This window comes from Nothoprocta perdicaria, unplaced genomic scaffold (genome assembly GCF_003342845.1).
Source record: "Nothoprocta perdicaria isolate Ctin4 unplaced genomic scaffold, notPer1 scaffold_66, whole genome shotgun sequence".
Classification (NCBI taxonomy): Eukaryota; Metazoa; Chordata; class Aves; order Tinamiformes; family Tinamidae; genus Nothoprocta; species Nothoprocta perdicaria.
The window spans coordinates 835,576-851,564 of record NW_020455932.1 but is presented as its reverse complement, the minus strand read 5'-3'; the positions used below and the strand labels follow the sequence as shown (position 1 = coordinate 851,564).

The 15,989-nt window shown below is 44.0% G+C and overlaps 1 protein-coding gene across 1 annotated transcript in view; it reads right to left on the bottom strand.

Moving 5' to 3' along the window:
* SPNS2 (sphingolipid transporter 2) overlaps nt 1-15,989 on the bottom strand; it is a 105,670-nt gene that overhangs the window by 34,478 nt on the left and 55,203 nt on the right. The window contains exons 4-5 of the mRNA XM_026050210.1: nt 3,771-3,922; nt 2,139-2,205 (exon numbers count right to left, since the gene is read on the bottom strand). Of these exons, the coding sequence (XP_025905995.1) occupies nt 2,139-2,205; nt 3,771-3,922 (219 nt within the window). The remainder of the gene's footprint in view (nt 1-2,138; nt 2,206-3,770; nt 3,923-15,989) is intronic.

The window sequence follows — 15,989 nt, the reverse complement described above, 5'->3', positions numbered from 1 at the left end:
CGAGGCATCTGCTCCTTTCCTTCCTCCCTGGCATTCCCTGGGCTCTCTTATCTCACTCTGGAAGGAGGCAGCTTTGAGAATACTCTGATTAAAGCAATCAATTTCTTTGTTTTATTAAAGTACCAAGACTCCTCTTGCTACAGTTCTTTGGTGATTAACTGTTTGAAAACTTACTCCAAAGCGGGCTAAGAGGCCCACTAATCTGGGAGAGAATATAGATGCTTTCTTAGGTCACTTTGACCAAGTGAAAGATTTCTGGAAGCAGGGAGCATGCTGTATTTGAATAAAGAGCATCTCTGCTTGACATGCATCCCTTTCCATGTTCTTCCAGCAACCTGCACTGGCTTTCCATATTCAGGCCTCTCCTTCAGATGACCAGAGCGTGCAGCAGACCAAGAAAACCTAAAAATTCAGCCGGGAACACAGAAAAATGACACATTCAAGGGTTAGGTTTCCCAGTCTCCTGGGAATCTTCGCTCAACATCTAGGCAAAGATCTCATGGTGCCTTCTGAGCTATGAATGTGAATCCTATTGCAACACTAAAAGGCATCATTGCTAGCATGAAAAAGAGCTCTGCTAGGAGAACAGGAATATGGCTTTCCAACATTTTTTCTCTTGAACATGTGATTTTCAAAATGAAATTCTTGTTCCCCAAAACATGCCTCCAACACTAATGTGAGAACGGTCTACACCTGCAGAGCAGGGATACAGGTCCAAACTCTTCCAGGAAAGGGTAGATGAAAATATTTCAGAACTGGAAAGGCGTAAGAAACCCTCAATCAAGGATAAATCAAGACTGATACTATCCTTATCAGAGCTAAGCACAGGGCACAGTACTGTGCGCTCCCTCACCCCCACTCCCCTCCCAGAAAAAGAAAAGAAGAAATGCCTGGGATTTTCTAGGCTTCTCTGATTTTTTGTTTGATGGCTTCCTCCTCTGGTAGAACAACAGAACTATATCCCTTGATCACTCTAATGAAACACTGACATAACTGCTAGATACGGCCATCTGCTGAAGAGCCCTTCTGTCTTCTTCAGCCTACTGAAGTACTTGTTATTCCTGACCACCCCTGGACTTGGAGACCAGGGGGATCACAGAGAGAGGCATCACCCAGGGGAATCCTAGCGCATGACTCGCAAGAGGCCAGTGATTGACACCGCCATGGAGGTTGCTTAACACTGACGGTCGGCGGTTTCCAACACATGCTGTTATTACTGGGCAAAATAAGCAATTATTTCCTAAACAACTCTCATTGAAGCGTGCAACTTGTGTCCCCATTTGCTTGAGGTAAGAACTCAGATGTTTTATCACCTGCTAGTACAAATGGTGCTGGCCAGGGCTTCACCAGATTTGTTGTCTTCATAATGTACCAGAGAACTCACCTCTCTGTGGCTCGTGCCACCCAGGCTGCCAAAGGTCAGGGACCAGTTTTGCTGGGCCCCTTCCTGCCAGCTCTTTCAAGACATCTTTGTGTGCACGAGCTGTTTGTGCGTATGCGAGTGGAGCGTATTATCTTTTCAACACATTTATCAAGGTCTCAAGAGGTTAAAATAGAAGGAAACCGACTGTCTCAGGGCAGAAAAACAAGCGGAAACTGGAACAAAGTGTTTTTTCCTCAAAGCAGGAAGCCATTCTCAGAGTTTCTTGACAGCAGGGAAGTGAAACGCTATGGAGTTGATTTAAGGCCAATGCCTCATCTTCTCATCACCATCAAGAAATCATGGCTGTCTGATAACACAGTCCTTGGAAATTTGATGCTCTTAGGCAGAAAAAAAAAATAAGCACAAGGAGCCAAATAACTTTCCCATTTGCTCTGAGAATGCATCTGCTCTGCACTTAATATTCTTTTATGTAGTTTCCAGTCCTCCACCATCTTCATACTAGGCAGAGGATTAGTGTGATACAACCCTTCTCCCCATAATGTGGATCAACAGATACTACTGCTAGGTTGTTCTTAAAATTGATGCGTAGGACTGAATACCATCCAGGGGGATCTTCACCAAGGAAAGACAGAGAGATTCCCAAAAGCATGGCTAACGCTTACTAAAGGATAATTGGGAGAGATCACTATGTTTAATTTTACTGAAAGAAAAAAAAAATCAACTTGTTATCCAAAAAATTAAAAATGTTACTTGCCCGCAATGCCCAATGCCAGTCTCCAGCAACCTGCTTCACACTTGACCCAGTTATGTATCCCAAGCCACTGCAAGGAAAACAAAGTTGGGAGGCAGTTTTAATACAGTACCACAACAAAGGTGTTCTTAAAACAAAGATATCTTAAGCAAAGATATCTTAAACAAAGGTAACAACACAGTTGCACTCAATCGTGTGCCTTAGGCTCTAAGAAAAACAGGGCAGTTGATGAAGAATACATAACTCTTCCCAGCACTATCTGTCTAAAAACGCCTGAATCTGATGGAAATTTGGACACTGACTTGAAATTCAAGGTTTCCTCTTCATACAGGGGATGGAAATAAAGCCTCAGAACGAACTTGCTTGACAATTCAATTTCTACATCACGCTTTTCTGCTTACTCATATGAATGCCTACAGTTTTATCTTCAACTCTCAATTAACAAAGTGACTTTAAAGGACCACCATACTCCAACATTGTTTTTTATCACTTAATGGAATTTGGTTCTAACTACCTATGGAAAGACGTTTTCCATAGCCTATGAAAAAAAAAAACCAAAGGAACAAATTTTACCTTGAAGGTGCTTCCTCTAACTTATATAACTAAATGCATAACTACTTCCGTAACTAAATGTATGCTACCAGCCTAAACCAGCTGTTTTTTCTCTGCACTGGGGGGATATTCCTGCTGTCCAGGCTTTCGCTACTGGAAATGAACTCATAGTGCCACTTTTCCACTGGAAGTTGTCCAGCTCTGGGAATCAGCAAGCAAGCTGCTCGAACCCAACCTGCCTACAGCCTCACAATAGAGGGTCAGCCATTATTTTAACAAAATAAAAGAATCACAGAATCCCTTCTGTCCCAGCCATCAGATACTGCATCGGGCTGATAAGGCAACTTGACTGAAAGAAAGTGCCAGAGGAAATAATTACTCTAAATCTGTTGCATTCATCAGGCATCTATGGGCTTGGCTGTCCTCCACCGCTCCTGTAAGGTTGAGTGTGAGCTCTCATCACGGCTTCTCTCTTCAACCCTGTCTGCACTAGACTTAATTTCTCTGTGTTGCTATTTCAGCAGCAGCTCTACAATGGATTGACACTTAGACTGACCAAATCCAGCAGAAGTTGAGCAGAATTTTAATTTTAAACAGACAGAGCTTGAAAAAGCAAATTCCAAATCATGTGTACATCTCTCTTGAAACCACAGACACTTGCATCGTCACACAGAACTTTGAAAACAGCCCTATGTCTTAACATAAGCTATCATCTAGATTGCAGAGATCTGAAAGATGTTGGCTGAAGGAGGCCTAAATCTCAAATGATTCAAAGCAGCAATTAAGAAAACCAATATATTACTCAAACAGATAGTCTAATATAACAGTGCTCCAAAAAAGAGCAAGTCCAGTAAGAGGGGAAAAAAAAAAAAAAAAAAAAACAACCCTTCCTACTAATTCCCCAAAGTCACACATGAACCAGTAACAGAATAAGAAACTAATTCCTGCAACTAATTAGTCACTGCTCACACTATTTTCCTGTCTAAACCATTCCAGGCAAAGACAGCAGAGTTATCTTTAGAAGCATAGGACATGTGCTAGCTTAAAGTCAAAAAGCAGACGAAAAAAGAACTAGTCACTTACCTGCCAAGAGGTATCGCAAAGTAGAAAACAGACAGCATAAGGGTCCTTGTGTTTTTGGTGAAAAGGTCTCCTATGATGGTTGGGGCAATAGTGGAGTAACTTGCTTCACCGATACCGACCAAACCTCGTGAGAGCACGAAAAGCCAGAAATACTGAGAAAAGAAATGAAATATTTTAACAAGGATCCCTTTATCTTTTTTTTCTTTCGAAGTGGACATGTATGAAAGCCAACTAAACAGAGAAATATATGCCCATGTGCTGTGAGGGTGACACCCCTGTACTTATTTCTTTATTGTTTAAAAGCACAGACTCCTTGCATTTGTCACCCTGCCCCGACAGAGGGAGGATTGGGGTGGTGGGGAGCTCCAACACAGGCTCCTCGCAATCGCACCTCCCCGCCTGCTCAGGGACAAGGTAGGCCTGGTGAAACTCTGAAAGCTCTTCAAAGCTGACAAAGGCTTGAGCCTGCAGCCCCTCAAGCCCATGATTTTTATTTCCTTGATTAGAAGCTATTGAATGAGGATTTTCAAAAATGCTAAGTGCTGATTTCACTCCACTTCCCTTGAAAACGGTGGAAATCTTCCCCTCGCAGCAGGAAGGCAGAGTTGGCTGATACTGAATACTTCTGAAAAGCCTTAGATTATAAACTGAGCTGAGATGCACAACGCAGTGGAAATATGAGACTTGAGCTTTATCAGGAGACACCTGAGCATAATAATCCGTTCAGCAAGCAGAGCCATCAGGAGCAAGATTGAGAGCCACGCAAGGCAACGGAGCATGTTGCAAAGGCACTCCTGAGCAGACCATGATCCTCACTCAGTACAACACAGCCTAAAAGGAAGAGTAGGAATTCCTCATCTAGCCGATTTATCTCCATGGCCTCTTGCTCTATTTCAGCCAACATTTTTGTAAACTGCAAGGATCTGATTTTCAAACCCATGTGCCCACGTTTTTCAATATACTTGCAGTTTTCGCTGGTTGAAGGCACAAGGCATGATGATTTGATATCTAAACTTCTGATACATGAGCACAGTCAAGGTCTTGGACACCAAGCAACTGGAGCTACACTCAGAAGTCACTGTCTGTGCAAAAATTCAACCACTATTGATTGTAGAAAGCTAAAACCACAAGAGAAGAGCAGAGAAACCAATTTCTACAAATGTAACCTTTACAAATCCTCAATATACTATAAATTATTTGCAATAAGAGCAGCAGGGATTATGGTATGTCCTTAAACATGCATGTATTTTAAGAATAAAGAACAATTGCTCATTCCTCTCCAATAAATGGAAAAGCTCAATGATGCAGAGCAACTGAAGCTGCACCATACAGCAAACCTGAGCCGGAATTTAGGGGCTTGCTTCACCAGTACCTTACCTTGGTCACCAATACACCCATCAACAGACAAAAAGTTCTACCACTGGAATGTTTCCATTGTTTTCCTTGCTCTAATCCCCTCTTCAAAAGAATTTCTTAAATATTCCTACAGCCATGCAAACAAAGGATTTCACATACTCTTCACTTCCTCTTATTTTGTTGTAAATCCTTCAACAAAGCCTATTTTCTGCGTACAGGTTCCTTGTTTGGTGGCAGGGTGTTTGCAGCCATGCTGTCACTCATCCATCTCCCACAAGCTGTACATACTTACCAGGCTTACGTGGGTGTGTGCAGAAAGGGCAACAGTGTGACTCAAGCTATTTAATTTATGCCTATTGCCCAACGTCGAACCCCTCCACGATACTGCAGAAACACGCTGACAGCTATCGCTGCGCGGGTAACCAATGTGTTCGGAATGAGCAACAGTAGCTGGGACACGCTTGACGACTTAGTCACACGGATGTGGAAAGCAGGGAAACTGGAAGCTGATCTTGATTTCCTAAGAGGTTCAGATCTGGACGACTAGGAGTTTGACAGGCAACATAGGTATCTCTCATACCTGGAACGAGTGTGCAGGCAGGGATGGTTACACCTGGAGAATGACAAGCTTGTGCATGCAAGGGATGTTCCTCAGACTTGAAACTCCCGCACAAAAAGGCATCTCCCAGGGAATGCATTGTACAAGTATTTCCTCCAACTAACAAGGTTTTCAGCCCTGTTGAATGCAGGAAAGATTTCCTGCTGCTGTGAACAGTGGCTTGGCTCAATCACCACTGCTGAAGCAGAGACCTAGATTGCTGAAAACATTTGCAATCAGCACCATGTTCGTCCCTCTCCTCCCATTCCTTCTTAAATCCTCCTCCCTAGGCCATGCCATGCTCCCACACTCCGTATATACTATATATTCTATATGTATTTTATAAACTATATCCCCTGAAGCAGAGGCATCCAGGTTTAAGAGATGAGATCCTGACCTTAGGTGGTAATGAAGCTAATGTTATAAAAACATGATCCGCATAAATACATGAGCGGTGTTGCCATTCAGAGATGACATACTGCAGCCTATGGACCAGGCAACTATTTAGGTGTAATGACCAAACAGATCATAGGAAAATCTACAACAGGCTTAGGGAATTACTTACAATTAGTTCTATATCATACCCTCTCCCGGCGGCCATTTCCCACTGCCGCCATTTCCTCTGCAGCAGGCTTCTTCCCCCCTTTCCACTCACCTTTTCCTTTTTGTCCAAACCCAGGATGCTCAGCAATTTAGTGAGACAAAAAAAGGCTGCTCCCAGCCAAACACTACTCTGTATTTTCTGCTTTTAGAAGCAGCAGAAAACAGGGAACTGTTAACTAAATTTCCCCAAGCAGCAGTTGGTATATATTAAGTTTATATAAGAAGTTTATTCCCACCTGCTTTACTACCATTAACCACCAGCAACACCTAGAGTGAGAGGCCAAGGTCAGGAGGAACTGGTCTGACTGCTGTTGTCAATGATACTACCCCACCAGCAGCCATAGGCCCACGCAATCCTGCCAGGGTTTTCCTGATGTGAGGTAAATGTTAACAAGATGCCAAAGTTACTTCATCAATTTCCTTCAAAAAGGATGAGCTGGTTTAAGCTCACATAAACTGAACACAATCTCATGTACACACCAATATTAGACGGCCTCAAACACATGATTAGCTTTAATCATGTTTGGGCAAACCTCGTAATTACACATTTATCTTAGTTGTACAGACCACTATAAGCCATTGAGTGAGCAGTACTTGTTTTAATAGGTCTAATTGCAGCTTGAAATTTCTTTCTCTTTTTTTTTTCAATTAGTTAACTACAGAAATTAAGCTATAGTTCTCTAACAGATTAGCTCTTAGTGATAAACCTATCATCTCCAAATACGTGTACAACTCCAAACCAGAAGATTTACTGTTTAAAGAATCATGAGATCCTTAGGCATGGGTTATTAAGCATTTGCTTTTGAATACGGAGTAGCTGGTTAAGTGTCCCATAGAACAAACTAAATATCTGCTTCTTCTAGATGGGGGACTCTTGGACCGGTTTGTTTAGAGCAGACATCGCTCTAAAAGACGACTGCCATGCAGCAATAGCAACTGCATCTGTTTCTTATACGAGGATACTGAGCTATCACGTATAGATTTCCCACTTAGCTTGGTAAAAGAGGACTCAGCACTGTGAAATGCCCTTTTTGAACTACCAAAGCTTGCACTATATTCCCTCTTTTATTAAATAAATAATAGGCATCAAGCAAGGATATAGCATCAGGGTTTGAATCCCTGGAGGGATGATGTGCATGGGGAAACCATCCGTGCTGCTGGGCAGCTAGGCCTGCCATGTTACATCTGGAACGTGTATGGCAGCGGCACACTGTCCATGGAATGGCAACAAACTAAGGAAAATGCATCCGTGTTGATTTAATTCCCTTAAGAGCAACCTCCACCCCACTGCAGCTACACGCTGGGGTATCTCCAGCTGCCGGGCGCTGTGCTCCGTCCCCCAAGGCGCTCGCTCGGCCACAGGGGAGCACCCCAACCACACACCGGTAAATCCAACCTCCTCCAGCAGTCAGCAGATTGCAGCACAGACCCCCAGAGCTGCGACGTACATTCAAGGGCTGCACAATGGTCCCTTTGGTCAGATACTGCCTTTATGTGCCTGCTCCTGCCTTTCCCAGACAAGTCCTGGGCTTTCAGGCCAAACACAACCTCCTGACTTGCTTCGGTAACAGTTTTCCCACCCATATCAAAAGTTTGCGAGGACCTAAATGGTTAATGACAACTCGCCAAGCCACAGGTAAGCAAAGAGGTAGCATTAATCATGATGCAAACCAAAGAGGAACGTGCTCCTGAGTATCGGTGCTATGACTAATGCCATCAGTGTCTACAAACCCGCAGTTCAAATTCCACCTCATTAAGAGAGCTGAGCAATGCAGGGATGCTGCAAACGTGCTGACATGCCTGCTTAGGCCCCAAACACTCCATTTCTTTCAGCGTTCCCAGGAATGACAGAGTCCCTTTAAGCATCTGAATGTTTCCAGGTCAGAGGGGGAAATTCACCTATCATGAAAGGTAAGAGCACGTTAAATGCCAGCGTTATTTTAAATTACATTCTGTGTCTCAGCAGGATGACAAAGGTTACAGCAGAACAGACAAATTCAAATACATCAGCCACCTCTGAGCACCTTAAAGCTTTACAAATTTTCTATATGACTAACAAAGGCAAATCCTGGTTCCGAATACACTTGATTAGAACCGTGAATCAGATCTAGACATGGACCACAGTCGCAAACCTACTTTCCCACCTGGGGAGATGCTACCCCTGCTTTAAGAAAAGGAGAATAAATGTTGTGAAGAGCTAAAGGTGGCAAGTGTTTAGTACTGGGGAAGGGTTCCGTGCTGACAATCCTGATGGATACTTCTTCTACTTCTTCTGTCAAGTCCAGCCCATACTTACAAGTAACTGAATATTTATGCCAATTTTGGGCCATTTGTTGTCCTATAGTCCCAGAGATCTTTGTACAGGAACAAAAGAAGTTGAGTGTCCATCTATATCTACAAATTGTCTTAACTAAACCCTTTTGGGGATTCCAAGCTGAGCAACCAAAACACACAAAAAAAGCCTAGGGCACAAAGGTTTACTGGGATGTTTTGTTGCTAGGTACTTCCTTTGCCCATTAGCGCACTGGGTAAGCCTTGTTTTTAGGATTTCTTAAATCCCAGAGGAGTAATCGGCATGTGGCACAGAGACTAGCCTGGTGCGAGCCTGCCTGGTGACAGGCTGATGGGATATCAGCTCTGATGCAATGCTGTGAACTACTAGTATCTTTTCTTTTTTTTTTTTCCATGGAGATACAAGTGCACTCAGAGGTTCACACTACAGTTACCTGTCTGGGAAATGCAGCTATCGACCACCCTTCTCTCCTCCTACCTGTTGTTCTTCTGTGACGAGAAGTGAGTCACACTGGCAGGGTGAGAAATCCGCTGCAATTGCCACTTCTTTTCTCATTTGGCCACTGCAGACAGGTGATTGAGTTTAGATTCCCCTTTCTTCCCTCAAAGCATGTGTCATCACTTCACCATGGCTGCTTTTCACTTCCCATCTCTTCACAATAAAAAAAGCCCTTTTTCTTATGTTGAAATGGAATTTCCTGTATTGCTATTTGTGTCCACTGCCTCCTGTCTTTTTGCTGGGCCCCAATGACAAATGCCTGACTCTATCTTCTATATTGCTTTCCATCAAATACTGCACATGTTGGTAAGAGCCCTCAACCTTTTCTCCTCCGTGTTTGAGGTCATATGAAGTATTCAAAATGTGGACTGAGAAGCCATATGGCCCTTTCCTGCTTTAGGATATGCTCCCTATGCTCTACATCCTACCGAGCATTTCTCAGTGCAGCTTTGGACTGGATCAAATCTCTGAACACAAAGCAACCTAGAAGCTGCATCTGAGCCCCCTCTGAGAGCTCTACACTCCTCAGCATTGCTTGCTGATAAGGAAAAGACAGCAAACTTTTGCAAAGCTTCCTCTTGGAGGATGAAGGTCCTTCAAAGCTTTGTAAGAAACAGTTTTTAGGTAGAGGAATACATATGTTTTTCCAAACACATTGATGTCAAAAGTACATCCTGCTTCATGTTCACTCAAAATTGTTTTGGGGCTCTTCCTCTATGGCGCTGAATTACATCCATTTTACATTCATTACATCCAGGTTTGCTGTGACCAGGGCATGGGCAAGAGCCTCACAGAAAACATCTCACCCTATCTGTCTCTGCTTGCATTCACTCTAAACAGGTTTTTCTTCACGTGGTTTCTTTGAAGCCTTCCTGGACATAGGAAGAATACACAGTTAAATATTTGTGGCTGCTGAAGGAGGCTTCTTTTATCCAACGGTTTTTCCCCGACCTGGGCAGGGCAGCTCACTTTCAGGTTAAACATTGCAGCGATAACGCCTGGGGCCCTCCTTTCTCCTAGCCCAACACAAGATTTCAGCCCGTTTCTCCATGTAGGCAGGTATGACAAATAAAAGTCTCACTGAATATTCTCCTATTAACCACACAAAACTCAGCAGGGTGCCCTAGCCCCACAAGCAGCAACTTCCTATAGAGCTTCCCCGAGCTGCAGAAGCTGCTCTGTGCTCAGCAGTTACAAAAATCAGGGTTTTTTTTCAGCTTGAAGTCTGAATACAAAATTCTTTTGCAATGTGAAAATTGCTGCCCCAGAAACCCAATGCTACCACCCTGCCCCTTCGGACCTGCAGCAGCCCTAAGACGCTCTTTTAGCTTCAGTCATTTGTGGGTAGCAAAAAAAAAAAAAAAAAAAAAAGGAAAAACCCAATCCCCATTCTCTATCCAATTAAATAATGTAATTACAAGACATTTGGTGATGAAGCATCACCCCTAGGTCCTGACAGTAGCTTCGGCTAAGACAAAGCAGCCTTTCAGCTTCACTAATTGAAGGACTCCTCATCCGATGGACCTGTCTGCAGTAAGAATACTGTGTGACACTCAAATGGTGGGATTTATGTTCCTTTCAATTTAGTCTCTTAGCACATTAATGAGAGAGTCCTGGAATATAATCGGAAGGAATGTGACAGATTCGTTTGCTTATCTACCAGAACACCACTCCATGGAGTGCTCCATATACAGCAGCTTAGAAAGCAAACCTTAAAGAAAGAACATTTTCTCTACCTAAAATCATTGAGAACACAATTACTGGGAGCGTTAGGAGCCCCGTGCTAGCAGTGCTTGCTGAAACACTGAACTAAAGCTCCTCTTTTCACCTTTGAGGGCCTGGTTTAAGGTACAAACAGAGGAGTCTGTAACGTGCTCATTTTTCCACGTTAGGAGACCTTTAAGGGCAGCTTAGCCCATAAAACCATTCCAAAACTGTTCCCCCAAGACACCTTGGGAGTTCTGGACGAGAAGCAAACTGGTTTTGTTTTTCAAACCCATCACGTAGGGAACATTATGTGGGCACTTGCAACAAATATCTCTGGCAATATTGCCAGTTCCTCACTGAGATGTGCAAAGACCATCTCCAAAAGAGGGATGGGGAGATAAAAAAGCTAGAAATGTATCTTTGCAACTCTGGAAACGACATATGGCTCTTGATGCACGAAGAAATTAGCCACAAAGTTTTCAAAACCTGGAATATGAACTAGAATTCAGCAGCTTTTCAAAGAAGCTTTAGTCAGCTCCCTGACTCCACATTGGAATGTTTTGTCTGAACATCGGCAAAGCAGGACAAGTTTTTGATAGCCTGTGAAGGACATACTTAAATGGAATGACTCAAGGTTTAAATGAAATTACCCCAAACTAAGTTGCTCGGTCAGCATTTTTACCTGCACTGTTGGTTTATTCCATATGTATTTCATTGCTTTACTTTGCACCTAGCATGTGCTAAAAGCTCAAGCGCACAAGCAGGGCAGGTGATCTGTAGGCAACATGGCTGAAAAAAATCAGCATCAATGCAAACTCTAAAAAGAAGTTTTTTCTTCCTGCTTTCTGTTTTCACAATTCCGTAGTTTCCTGATCCAGAAGCGAAAGCCTGACCTTACAGCAGATTTGGCTGGCATCTGAGAAATGTCTCACTTCTAGCATCAGCTGTAAAATCATGCCTGATTTTACAGGGAGACCTACTAATTCCTCCTCACTAGTTTCTTGTCTGTGATCTTCTTTGCATTGTTGTTAAACTGCTATTTGAAGTGGCATCAACTGGCAAGACTTTGTTAATGGTGTAGATGCATTTCATTCTCTAAAACCAGATTATTTGACAAAATGACAATGCCATTTAACTATATTAAATGCATTTGCATGTTTTGTCACTCTCTTCTCAGGAGGTTTCAGTCACATATTCAGACATGACAACCAGCGCCATTCCCAGGGATTTCCTGCTCAAAGCCTATTACACGGCTCTGAGATTACCACCCTAATTCCACATTATCTGAATTGCAAATCCAATGTTTTGTGTAGCACGTGGACGTAGGCACTTAAAAAGAAATGTTAACACACCAAAAGACTATTTTAACACCTGGCACCATACAACATTTGCCATCTTCATGCTGTTTGTGCATCACTGTCAGAACAGGGACCTTCAGCCTTCAGGCCTGGCCCAGGAGGCCATGAGCGGCGCGTGCCACTGCACAATCTCTTACACTTTCTATAGCATAAGTGATGATTTTGTAGCAGTACGCAACCAAGAGCTTAACCAAAAGACACTTTGCTTCTCTTCTGCATCCTGCTTTTCAGGAAAATAGACCCAACTTTCCAAGGCTACCAAGGCCCTGCTAATCAAAGATTACGTTTGTTTCCAAGCCTCCTAAGGAGATTACAATTAGGTTGAAATAATTATTTGTTTTCATTGTCTGAGGGGCATCATTAACCCAACTCTCCTGAAGGATCATGCTTCTTTTCAACTCCTAAGCCTCAAGAACACAAGCCATGAGCAGCCCCTTTTACGTCTGTGCTAAGAACATGCTCATTTATAACCTTAAACAAACAGGAACGCTCCTCCAGACCTACACCTGAAGCAACCAAGCCACAGTTAGCCAGGAAAGGGCAGCTTTGTCATCACGGATCAACACTGGGGCAGCCTTCGTTTTCATGTACCTGCAATTGCTTGACTACTGAAAAGTGTTCAAGCTAGTCTATCCCTCACAGCTTCACCATGAATGGACAAATACTTTCAGGTTACATTCCCTATTCCAGTGGCCACACATAGGCATCATCTCCAATATTGTCACCAAGATTGTCCAATATCTGCAAGATTGTCCAATATCTGCAGGTCAGGACAGCATGGTTCGTAGATCCACTTCAGCTCACGGGCTCTGTTCCACATTTTATTGTAAAAGATCTAGACCTTAAGTCTTAAATTCTCTTCTAGGGCCATGTGACACACACTAATATATAAGATCCCTTCACTAAAAGAACTTAAATCCATGGACACATGCTGTCCATCAGCTTGGCATCCCTGATGCCCAAAATACTCAGTTATCTGGAAAACTTATTTCCAAAGGAAGAGGATCACCTGCTGCCATCCAGATACTGCAGTACAGCAAACTGCACTGATTTCTGCACTCATTTTACCAAGGCAGACTTCCACAGCACTGGAGCACAGCACACACCACTGCAGCATTGCATTGGAAACCACTTCTGCTCCTCAGGTCACAACTGCTACTGCCAGGACCACAGGATGCTGTTAGGATTTTTTTTTTTTTTGATTTTCTTCATCTGTCGGAAATTAAAAGAAATGCAGCATTTCTTTTTTACTACTTCAGTTCCAGTCTGTTTAAGGAACATTTCCCCTTTCCTGCATTCCAAAGATGCTTCGAATGAGGCTGAATTTAAGAGCCTATAACAATTATTTATAAAGCATCACACTCTGGCATTAGAGGAACTTTCATTGAGACAGGGTGGAAGCAATAAGACATCCCTGTTGTGCTCCATCAGCACGCTCTGCAGTTATCCAACTGCTGCAATATGACAAGCAGAATATATATCTTAATAGAAACATTCCTTCTGGTCGTGTTGTCTAAGACACACACAGCTGAATGGAGGAATAAATCTGTCCTCTTCTCTCTGCTTCTTCAGTAAGTGGCCCGGGTGGCATCTCCTCCTTGGGCATGGTAAGAGCAGGACAGGGTGACTGGATCAACAGCCCTTGCTTCCAAAGTTGCTATTAAGTGGCACAGCAGCTGAGCCTTCCCACTCTTCAGCCCAGAGACGGCAAATTCAGGTTGCTGCATAAAAACAGGACAAAGCTGGAAAAGTCTTTGGCTTGTGAAGATCTTTCATGTCTGCGCCACAGTCCCCAGCTGGTGTCTCTAGGCATTATCACGATCCAAAGAAACAGCATCCAACACAGGCACATTCATTTAATAGGATGCAGGGTCTTGATTTCGTTCCCACAAGGACACAGAAAAGTTTCCCACAGACTTCTGAGGCAATGGACTCAGAACTACTAACCCAGGATGGTTTCAACATCTTCCAATAACCTAGAAAACTAATGGTTTCCTAAAAAAGGCAATTACAGAGAGCCCTCACTGAGACCACTGCAAGCAAGGACGTAGCCTCTAGCCTATTTCTCAATCCTCCTCCAGCACGAAACTCTCTCCACCTGCTCCAGAAAACACCTGAGCCCAGAGCAGCAGCTGGGATGTTTTGGTGCCAGTCGCTGCCTTCGCCCTGGCAGCGGCACGGCGAGCTCCCTGCGTCCCGCTGAACGACAGGAGCTCCCCTTACTGCAGCACCCGCTCCATCCAGGTTTTGCAGGACATCAGACCAGCTGGCAACCCGAGAGCAGGGGATGCAGAGCAAGACGCACTTTGCTATGAAGGAAACACCCTGCACAGGCATTAGAACCCCCGTGGGGTTAGTGCCCGCGCGTGGGGCGCTGCCCCGGCGTTGTGCCCGCTGCCAGGAAAGCTGCGCTTCATCACTGTGCCCAAGCTCCAATGTCAACAGCAGGTCCTCATCTGCAGGGTGCCAGTACTGCGTTAAAGGCTGGCAGAACACACTAGAGCCAGCGGATGCCCTTGCCCACGAGCACAGCGTGTCAGATCCAGCACAGATTTCTTTAATGGTCACACAAATTGTCAAGAACATGAAGAATCTCTTTCTGTGGTCTCTCAGACAGGTTTCCACTCAATTCATGAGGGTTTCCAAGATAATCCTCAGTGTCCTTATTACATACAAAAAGATGGCTCGAGGCTTTTAACTTTGTTTCTGTTTTCAAGCTGTGGATTTATCTTAGAGCGTAGAAGCAAAAGAACAGAACTGTGTGTTTTACAATACGACTCCTGCCAGATCACTGGACGCCTCAAGGGCTTGGGATTTTTTTTTCTTTTTTTTTTTTGCTTGGAGTGAATCATGTTGTGTGTAGGGAGAGAGTTGGTTTCAGTTTAGCTTTTTTACAATTGCCTCAGCTAGCCATTTGCTTTATACTGCACATAATTTGCTGGTTCTCTTTTAGCACTCCAAGACAGACAAGGATCTGAAATAAATACATATCTGGCAAACCTGGAAGAGAGGATTTTAATGAGTGCTGCAGGCAAACTGCAGCTCCGCTGTGGCCTGTTGGCTTTCTCTTTTCTAGGTAAATCAAAAGAAAAAGAAAACACTTGTAGAATTACCTATCAAGGTATATCAGTGCTTAAGCAGAAATGTAGAAACAAGCAAGGAGGTGGAGGATTCAAAAGCACGTTCCTGGTTTACCTTGCTGCTCTTTGCTTTCCCATGTTCATCATCTGCAGCTCTGGTGTCTCCCAGCTAATTCACACAACCAGTGTCCTCCGGCTGATCAGCGGGTCTACCTGGGCCTCTAGCCTAGCGCAGCCAAAATGCGCTGAGCAGAAATACTCTGATCATCTGTAAAATAGTATCCTTCTTGCGCATTTTTTTTCCAAGTTATTTACATGGGAAGCATCAGTACTTCATAAGACTAAGAGAACAGTTTGCAATTTCCCACCTTCCAACTCCTTCTTGCTTTGAGAAATTGCTTTTTGCCCACTAGGGAGAGGGGCAAAATCAGCAATCTATGCTAAGAAAGGTGTGAAAGGTTCCCCTAGGATGAATTTCTGGCCAAAGTGGTTGTCCCTAAGCACTGGTGTCACGGCTAACGGCATCGGGGACATCCAAGCATCCACCAACAAACCCTCAGCGCACGACGTGATGAATCCGACAGCGAAGCGGCTTCGCCCCGTGCCACCTGGAAAGGGAGAAACGGAGCGGCCGGGGCTGCGTGCTCCCGTGCTGGGCTGTGTGTGTGGGTGGGGAGGTGTCTCCGCGAGGAAACGCCGCGGAGCCCGTGTGTCCCGAGCGCTTCC